A 9,389-nucleotide genomic window follows, 5' to 3' on the forward strand; every position below is an offset into this window, starting at 1 on the left:
TGAACAAAAGAACCCACAATCTCCCCATCTCCCAATCATTCATGACAAGGAAAGGTTAATTATTCCATCCCAAACTCACCATCTTCGAACAACTCAAGCAATTTAGCAACAAATGGGTTTTCATCATCATCCCCTTTAATCAACACAAACTGTCCAACCTGGATGTTAATCTCGGTGGAACAACCTTCTGTTTTCACACACATTTCTCTAGGAAGTAACAGAGCGGCATATTAGGAAATAACTTAAAGCAGGTCAAGCTCTTCAGCCCCCTAGGCACAAAGGAGAGGGCTCTCTAATCCCCTGATTTCTTTCTGCTGACCAACTCTCCTACTGGGAAACCAATTCACCCAATTATACGTAAGAATAGCCAAAATGGGTTGAATGAATTGTTTCAGCTGAGTAAGGAATCCAAATATCTTATTAAGAACTCCAACTCAGCCGGGCGCAGTGGCTCAAGCCTGTAATCCCAGCACTTTGGGAGGCCGAGGCGGGTGGATCACGAGGTCAAGAGATCGAGACCATCCTGGTCAACATGGTGAAACCCTGTCTCTACTAAAAATACAAAAAATTAGCTGGGCATCGTGGCACATGCCTGTAATCCCAGCTACTCAGGAGGCTGAGGCAGGAGAATTGCCTGAACCCAGGAGGCAGAGGCTGCAGCGAGCCAAGATCGTGCCATTGCACTCCAGCCTGGATAACAAGAGCGAAACTCCGTCTCAAAAAAAAAAAGAACCCCAATTCCTCTAAGTTATTGACAAGAACAACAAATGCTTCCCAAGGCTGCCAAGCTGCCCAATAACAATGTCAATTGTCAGAGATCTCCAGAGCTGGAAAAGACATAGTAACAACATCTATCATCTCGTTATCATGAAGAGTTATATAGAACTCACCTTTCATAAAATTTTATGAACCTGTCATAATTTTTTGCCCCATCACTAACTGCTGTATCTATCTATCTTCTTGCATCAAACAAAACCCCTCCTTACCATCTTCTAACCTCCTGTTCATTCATTGTCAATCTGTAGTAATTAGAACAGACTAGTTACAGTTGACTGTTTAGCTTGAGAAGCTCCATTTCCAGGACAACCAAAGGACCTCATCACTCACCTATAGGTTTGGTAGCGCAGTTTTCGATCCAACAACGGGCTGCCAACCCATGAATGAGTTTTTCTGGTCTTCAGCCTTGTGGGGTAGTGTGCCATGGCTCCTGTAGAAGAGACCTAACTCTGAATTACCATGATAAATATTTGGTATTTATTTGACAGATTCTAAGACATACATAGTCATTCCCTACCTTCAAATGAGTTCAGACTTATTTTCTGCCCTGCTACACTCCCATACATTTTAGACTAAGAAAATATTTTATTTGAAGTCATGGTCTATGAAGATTACACATAGGCAATTTAGCATCATCTGGGTACGTCTTGTACTATGCCTTATCTCTTCCCACCCAGGAAAACAGAAAGGTCAATTCCTAAGAAATGAAACTATAACATGTAGAAATACTTAGAATAAGGCACAACAATAGGTGTAAAACATCTAACAAAGTGAAATTAAAAGAGTGATACATGGGTTGCAAGTGTCTTCATGACACTTATGAAATGCACACAGGGATAAATCAGAAATGCGAAGGCTGGGTGCAGTGGCTCACCTGAGGTCAGGAGTTCGAGACCAGCCTGGGCAACATGGTGAACCCACATTTCTACTAAAAATGCAAAAATTAGGTGGGTGAGGTGGCAGGCACCTGTAATTCCAGCTACTCAGGAGGCTGAGGCAGGAAAATTGCTTGAACCCGGGAGGCAGAGGTTGCAGTGAGATGAGATTGTGCCACTGCACTCTAGCCTGGGCAACAAGAGTGAAACTCCACATGGGGGGGGGGGTGGTGGGGAATGGGAAGAAATGCAAAAAAATTAAAAGTAAAATATAAATGCAGTAAAGGACAATGAATATTGCAAAGAGTGTAGTGAAACTACTGGTATTCTGGCTGTTCAGGGAGGACGGGCTCCCATAGGGGTTTCCTGAGCTGAATGTTGAATAATTAGTAGATATTGATAAGACAGAATGAATTCCAACGAATGTAAGGACGCAAAGACATGCAAGTAGAATTTGCGGAAGTGGCAATGGGTTTTATCAAGTGTATCACTGCACTTACATTAAAAAAAAATTACCAGTGTTACTAACCTGTACTGCCTTGGCAGTTGGAAGGGGTATTTTTTTCTTTGCAGCCGACAGGTACTAGATATAAAGAATAGCTGAAAAGAAATGCTTGTATTAAAATACATAGAAAAAGGACATTTTATTGATGCAAATAAAAATGTAAAGTCCAAACAATCCTCTTTGATAGAATTATTTAGAATTACTAAAACAATAGAATTAGAATAACATATCAACATCCAAATCAAACAAGCTCATTTTCTAAAGTTCAGTGGCATTATGTCCTACATTCTATTTGGGAACATTTTGACCCATTACATTTTTGGCTTTTAATAAAGGTATTTTTAAAGTAAGCTTTGAGAAAATTAAAAGTAAAGAGAAAAGATATTGAACTTTAGAAAATAAACTGCTTAGAAAAGATGCATGAATGATTGCTATCAAGTACATTTAGAGTGCAATTTACAGCATAGTACTATTGTGAAAGGCAAATAAATCTTGGGACCCCAAAATCAATAAGCCAAAAGGAAAAGTCAAGCTGTAAGTGCGTCAGGCAAACCTGCTTTCCATTTTATTCCCAAATAAGATAGCTACAAAGATTTAAAAGAAAAACAACAACAACAACAACAACTACATACCTCCCTCACAATCTGCCCACGAATTCAAGATCTTTACCCTATAACAGTTCTATTAAATTTCATCCTGGCAATGTAAATGGATAGCTTATCTTCACAGGTGAGGGAGAAAGGAGAGAGGACAGAGGACAGACAAAACTCAAAGTCATCCCTCAGCATACCTGAGACAAATACATAGCCAATTGCTTCCTCTGCCCTATTGTTTATGTAAAAATGCAGATTCAGAGTCAGACTAAGGCAAGCTTGTCCAATCTACAGCCCAGGACAGCTCTGAACGTGTCCCAACACAAATTCGTCAACTTTCTTAAAACACTATGAGATTTTTCTTTTTCTTTCTTTTTTTTTTTTTAAAGCTCATCAGTTATCATTGTTTTTTCTTTCTTTTTTTTTTTTTTTAGAAAAAGTTTTGCTCGTCGCCCACGCTGGAGTGCAGTGGCGTGATCTCGGCTCACTGCAACCTCCGCCTCCTAGGTTCAAGCGATTCTCCTGCCTCAGTCACCCAAGCCTCTGGGATTACAGTTGCCTGCCACCGCACCCAGCTAATTTTGGTATTTTTGGTAGAGATGGGGTTTCACCATGTTGGACAGGCTGGTCTTGAACTCTTGACCTCAGGTTATCCACCCGCCTTGGCCTCGCAAAGTACTGGGATTACAGGCGTGAGCCACCGTGTCCTACCTAGTGTCAGTGTATTTTATGGAAGAAGAAAATTCTTATTCCAGTGTGGCCTAGGGAAGCCAAAAGATGAGATACCCTCGGACAAGGGCATAAGTGACTACTCTTCTACCCTGCTCTCACATGTAAATTGTGTATTCGGGAAAGGCTGATCAAAGATCCAAAGAAATGCAACCTTTTGTCTCTTATCTACCTGTGACCTGGCAGATAAGAGCCCCACTTCGAGTTGGACAGAACCAATGTAGAACCTTCTGGACAGAACCAATGTACAACTTACACATATGGATTGATGTCTCATGTCTCTCTCAAACTTTATAAAACCAAGCTGTGCCCTGACCACCTGAGGCATGTGTCATTAGCACTTCCTGAGGCTGTGTCATGGGCACATCCTTATCCTTTGCAAAATAAACTTTTTACATTGATTGAGGCCAGGCACGGTGGCTCATGCCTATATTCCCAGCACTTTGGGAGGCTGAGGCAGGCGGATCCCTTGAGCCCAGGAGTTCGAACCAGCCTGGGCAACATGGAAAAATCCTGTCTCTACAAAAAAATACAAAACTTACCCAGGCCTGGTAGCACACTGGGAGGATCGTTTGAGCCCAGGAGGCGGAGGCTGCAGTGAGCCAAGATGACACGACTGCACTCCAGCCTGGGTGACAGAGTGAGACACTGTCTTAAAAAATAAACAGAAAACTGTCTCAGATACTTTTGGGGTCACACTATTAAAATCAATCTAATTTTATTCTATTATTTCTTTATTTTTTTTGAGGCAGTTTTGCTCTTGTCGCTCAGGCTAGACTGCAATGGCACGATGTTAGCTCACTGCAACCTTCACCTCCAGGGTTCAAGCAATTCTCCCGCCTCGGCTTCCTGAGTAGCTGGAATTACAGGTACCTGCCACCACACCCAGCTAATTTTTTGTCATTTTAGTAGAGATGGGGTTTCACCATGTTGGCCAGGCTGGTCTTGGATGCCTGACCTCTGGAGATCACCCACTTCAGCTTCCCAAAGTGCTGGAATTACAAGTGTGGGCCACCGCACACAGCCTCAATCTAATTTTAATTAAGTACAGTGTAGAAATGATCAAATAGCAAAGATCAATGAATAAAAGCAAGTAGAAGACTTGTGCTCAAGTAAAAACTAAATGTGGATTCATAAGATCCAAATATCTTTCAGTAAAAATCAGAAAAAGTGTTTGAATCTAAATGTTTGGGTTGGCATGGTGGTTCACACCTGTAGTCCCAACATTTTGAGAGGCTGCAGCAGGAGGATCACTTGAGGCCAAGAGTTTGAGACCAGCTGGGCAACAGCATTTTTCCCCATCTCTATGGAAAAAAAAAAAAAAAGTCAGCCTGGTGTGGTCGTGTGCACCTGCAGTCCCAGCTACTGGGGAGGATCCCATGTGTCCAGGAGTTTGAGGCTGCAGTGAGGCTTGATTATGCCACTGTACTCCAGCATGGGCTAAAGAGTGAGACACTACCTCAAAAAAATATGGTCTGGATTTAAAGGAATTGAGGACAGTTTTGTTTTTGTTTTTGAGATGGCTCTTTTGCCCAGGTTGGAGTGCAGTGGCACAATCATGGCTCGCCACAGCCTCAAACTCTTTGGCACAAGCAATTCTTCCACCTCAGCCTCTTCAGTAGCTGGGACTACAGGCACACACCACCATGTATAGCTAAATTTTTGTATTTTTTTGTAGAGAAGGGATTTCACCGTGTTGGCTAGCCTGGTCTCAAACTCCTAAGTTCAAATGATCTACCAACCTCAGCCTCCCAAACGACTGGGGTTACAGGTGTGAGCCACCATGTCCAGTGAAACAAATTTTTAAATAATAAATAAACAAAATGTTCAAGGAAATACATACACTAACATACCTTCAATAAATGTTCCTTTTACTGGGCAATGTGGCATGGAACTGTCAAAGGTAAACTTGGAAGTTTTTGCCTTTTCCATAATCAGGCAGTATATGCTATTGAGATACAGATAAAAAAGTAAATCACAGTACCCACTAAGCCCTTTTGTCTAAAAAAAAATGGGGACACATCACTAAGAATACTTTGCAGCAAACTGGTATCTCCCAGCAAACTTTCTACAATTCTTGAATAATTTACCTGTAGGATAAATGGCCTTGTCTTTTTTGGGGGGTGGGGTGGGGGAGGGAGGGGGACGGAGTATCACTCTGTGCCCAGACTGGAGTACAACAGCACAATCTTGGCTAACTGCAACCTCCACCTCCCAGGTTCAAGTGTTGTCCTGCCTCAGCCTTCTGAGTAGCTGGGATTATAGGCGCCCGCCACCATGCCCAGCTTCTTTTTGTATTTTTAGTGGAGATGGGGTTTGACCAGGTTGGCCAGTCTGGTCTCGAACTCCTGACCTCATGTGATCCACACTCCTTGGCGTCCCAAAGTGCTGGGATTACAAGTGTGAGCCACCGCACTTGGCTCCCTTATTTGTCATTTTGACTTTGACATCTTATTTCACTGGCTTAGTAATCTCATTCTTTCAAACCAAGAACTGGCATATGAAAAGGACTGTTTTCATACCTATAAGGTACTCATTTATACCTAAGGGCATCAAATTCATGCCCTCAGTGCTTTAAATCCAGACCATATTTTAGTTTATTAAGTTCTTCAAAAACTAAGCCAAAGTAAAAATTTAACATTCCTTTTCTAGGAGACCATGGACTGTGCTCAATGAGACAGGGTTCCTGGAAGGAAGGCCCATGACCTGGACCACATAACCTGCCTTGCCTTTATTGCTGTGCTCCAGGCCTGCTTTTCCAAATTTCAGACAAACCAAGGTGCTGAGTGTCCTCAGACTTACTTACACAGTTACTGTTCTCCCTTCCGGTACCTTTGCAGGGTTGGCTCAGGTCTCAGCCCCAATGAAACTCCCTCAGAGGCCTTCAATGACATCCAGTGGAAAGTGACCAACCCTTCCTTATGCCACCCCTCAGGGTCATGTTCCATTATACCACCCTATTGTCAAAGCAATAACCATTAAATTATTTTCCTATTTATTGTGCTTCTCACATTAGAATGTTATCTTCCAAAGGGGCAGGAGCCTTGGAACCTTGTCTAGCTTGTTCATAATTGCATCCCCAGGGCCTAGGTCAGGACTTGGCACATAATAAGTAAATGAACGACTGGATGAATGAACTGGTTTTAAAAATCATCAGGATAATACCAAGTGTGGTGAGAATGTAGAGCAGCCACAACTCTCATTCACTGCCAGGAGGCATGTACACTGGTACAACCACTTTAGATAACTGGCAATATCTACTGAAGCTAAACATATGCATACCCTATGACCCAGAAATTCTAACACAATAGATCTGACAGAAATACATATATATCATCAAAGACATGAACCAGAATATTCATGCAGCGCTATACAGCAACAAAGACCAACTACAACTGCACATGACAATGTGGGGAAAATATCCCATAATGTTATTGAGCTAAAGAAATTAGACACCAAAAGAATATATACATTGATTCTATTTGTATAAAGTTTAAAAACAGGTAAAAGTAATCCATGTTTTTAGAATTCACAATAGCTTAATCCCAGCAGTTTGGGAGGCTTGCTTGAGGCCAGAGTTGGAGAAGCCCCAATAGAAGGTAACCTGGGTAGATGAAAGGGGACACACCAGGGAGGGGAGTGCTGCCGGGATGTTGGTCATGCTTTGTTTCTTGAAACTGGGTGCTGGTTACATGAGCATGTTTTCTTTAACAACAACAAAAAAAAGTTCAAAAAATTAATCAGGAGTCCCTCTGAAGAGACAGCATAGGAGATCATAGCAGATGTCAGGCATCTTGTGTGTTACTCCACTTTCTTACCCTCCACCCAGCTTAATAATAACTATTTGCTAAATGAAAAGTAAATGTTATTATCACTTTAAGGTGACAAGGTGATAACTTGTCCTAACTTATACAGGACAGCACAGCCTTAACTCAAACCCCAAACAGCCAGATTCCACTAACTGTGCTCTTAACTACTTCACCTTATGACCCTGTGTGAAACTGGATAATGTTAATATGTAACTGAGAACTTGTGTTTGGTGTACTTATTACAATAAATCAGGCTTCCCAGCCACTAACTGAGCATTGCGGATTGGGTCTCAGTTTGCTTACCCACAAAATGGAGAGAATAGAATCTTCCTTTTATTCAACCAATGTTTACTAAGCACCTATCCTGTGCCAGGTACTATTTTAGGATAGTGGAAGATTAAGTGAGAAAATACAAAATGATAAATCCACTTTCCCACTACCAAAATCCCTTGTATTTATTTGTAAGGTACAGTGTTTTTTTTCTTTTTCTTTCTTTTTGAGATGGAGTCTCGCTCTGTCACTCAGGCTGGAGTGCAGTGGCACGATCACGGCTCACTGCAACCTCTGCCTCCCGGGTTGAACGATTTTCCTAACTCACTCAGCCTCCGGAGTAGCTGGGACTACAGGTATGCGCCACCACACCTGGCTAATTTTTTGTATTTTAGTAGGGACTGAGTTTCACCATGTTGCCCAGGCTGATCTCGAACTCCTAAACTCAGGCAATTCACCCGCCTCGGCCTCCCAAAGTGCTAGGATTACAGGTGTGAACCACCGCGCCCGGCTGGTACAGTGGTTTTAATGAATATTATGGAACTCACATAAAATTCAAGCAAAATTTTGCATTCAATTTCGGCGTATTCACAAACCTTCTAAAGTCCACATATTGTCCTCCATTACAGTTAACAACTGTTGCAGAAGGACTGAAACCATTATGTCACATTGGAAACTCCTTTGGAATTTCCGGCCCACCTAAAATTTTTTTGGAAACTCCTTTGGAATTTCCAGCCCATACAGCAGGGAAGAGGGTACTATTATTCATGTGTTACAGCCAACTAGAATCGTATTTAATCATTGCAGTTTCACAAGTAGACCACGATAGGAATGCTTTTTCCAATTGTCACAGCAGAAGATCCTTCAATTCCGAGGTTAGACAAGAGAGGTAGAAAAGGGGCCACCAAACTTCTCTTCTGAAAAGAAAGTGAATGAGAGCCCAGCAGTTAGGAGGCGCTCATCTGAAAAAAATACCTGGGTAGGAGCTCAGACTGCTTAGTCATGAAAAGCGACCTAAGTAAAACACGTCTCTCTCTGGGAGCAATTACTACGTCCGAAAAATGGGTTAATAACCTCTGCTCCGCCTTCCTGTAGGGCTTCCTACACTATAGCTCAAAGGAGGAAATAAATGGAGTGCTTTACAAATGCAGATAGAGGGAAAGTCATCACTGAGCCTTAGGGCACGGAGGGCAGGAAAGCCTGTGCTTCTCTGCTGTTGGCTTCCGCCTTCCTCACTGCAAACTCAGTCCCCGGCAGCGCGAGAAGCCTTTTAGGAATCGGGATGTGGGACAGAGGAACGCTCCTAACAGCTCAGAACAGTGCCTGGAACTGTACAGGCGCTTGGTATATGTCCGCTGAATGAGTCAATGAGTGAAACTATAGAGAACATCCTCATTTACGAGGTTCCGGCGCGACCTCCCCGAGACCCTCGCAGCCTGCGGGACGCCACACTTACCGGGCTCCAAAGCTTCTTCCGGCTGGCCGCAAGTCCTCCGCTTCCTACTGCCTCCGCTTCGGGAGCTCCGGGGGATGCAGCACCTCTAACCTGGACCAGCAGGGCTCCTTCTACAGCTACGAGCCGCAAGCCAGGTCCAAAGCATGCGACTCGCTAGAAACGGAAAGAAGGTGGAAGGAGAAAAGAAACTTTCGCGCCAATCGGGTGGCCCCGCCCCCAGGCCGTCCCTTCGTTACGTCACCAATTAGATCGCGCCTCCCTGCCCCGCCCACCTAAGGGAGGTTACTTATGTCCGGTAACTTGCAGCAGCCATCATTGTAGATCCGATTGGCGAAGCGGAAGGCTGAAGGTCTTTGCGCCGCGGTACTTCCGGTT

General features: G+C 43.3%; 1 protein-coding gene across 4 annotated transcripts in view; it reads right to left on the reverse strand.

Annotated features, from left to right (window-relative positions):
• The window catches only part of ORC1 (origin recognition complex subunit 1), a 37,693-nt gene extending 28,334 nt beyond the window's left edge, over positions 1 to 9,359 (reverse strand). Inside the window, exons 1-5 of one of the 4 annotated variants that reach the window (XM_074380830.1) lie at positions 9,301 to 9,359; positions 9,015 to 9,167; positions 2,182 to 2,252; positions 1,108 to 1,207; positions 80 to 207 (exon numbers count right to left, since the gene is read on the reverse strand). In XM_074380830.1, the coding sequence (XP_074236931.1) occupies positions 80 to 207; positions 1,108 to 1,202 (223 nt within the window). In that variant the 5' untranslated portion in view covers positions 1,203 to 1,207; positions 2,182 to 2,252; positions 9,015 to 9,167; positions 9,301 to 9,359. Of the gene's footprint in view, positions 1 to 79; positions 208 to 1,107; positions 1,221 to 2,181; positions 2,253 to 5,332; positions 5,428 to 9,014; positions 9,208 to 9,286 lie in introns of those variants that run through there. The other 3 variants (XM_010349007.3, XM_074380831.1, XM_074380832.1) reach the window with 3 other exon arrangements.
• Between the last annotated feature and the right edge of the window lie 30 nt (positions 9,360 to 9,389).

The sequence above is a fragment of the Saimiri boliviensis genome, chromosome 11 (genome assembly GCF_048565385.1).
Source record: "Saimiri boliviensis isolate mSaiBol1 chromosome 11, mSaiBol1.pri, whole genome shotgun sequence".
NCBI lineage: Eukaryota > Metazoa > Chordata > Mammalia > Primates > Cebidae > Saimiri > Saimiri boliviensis.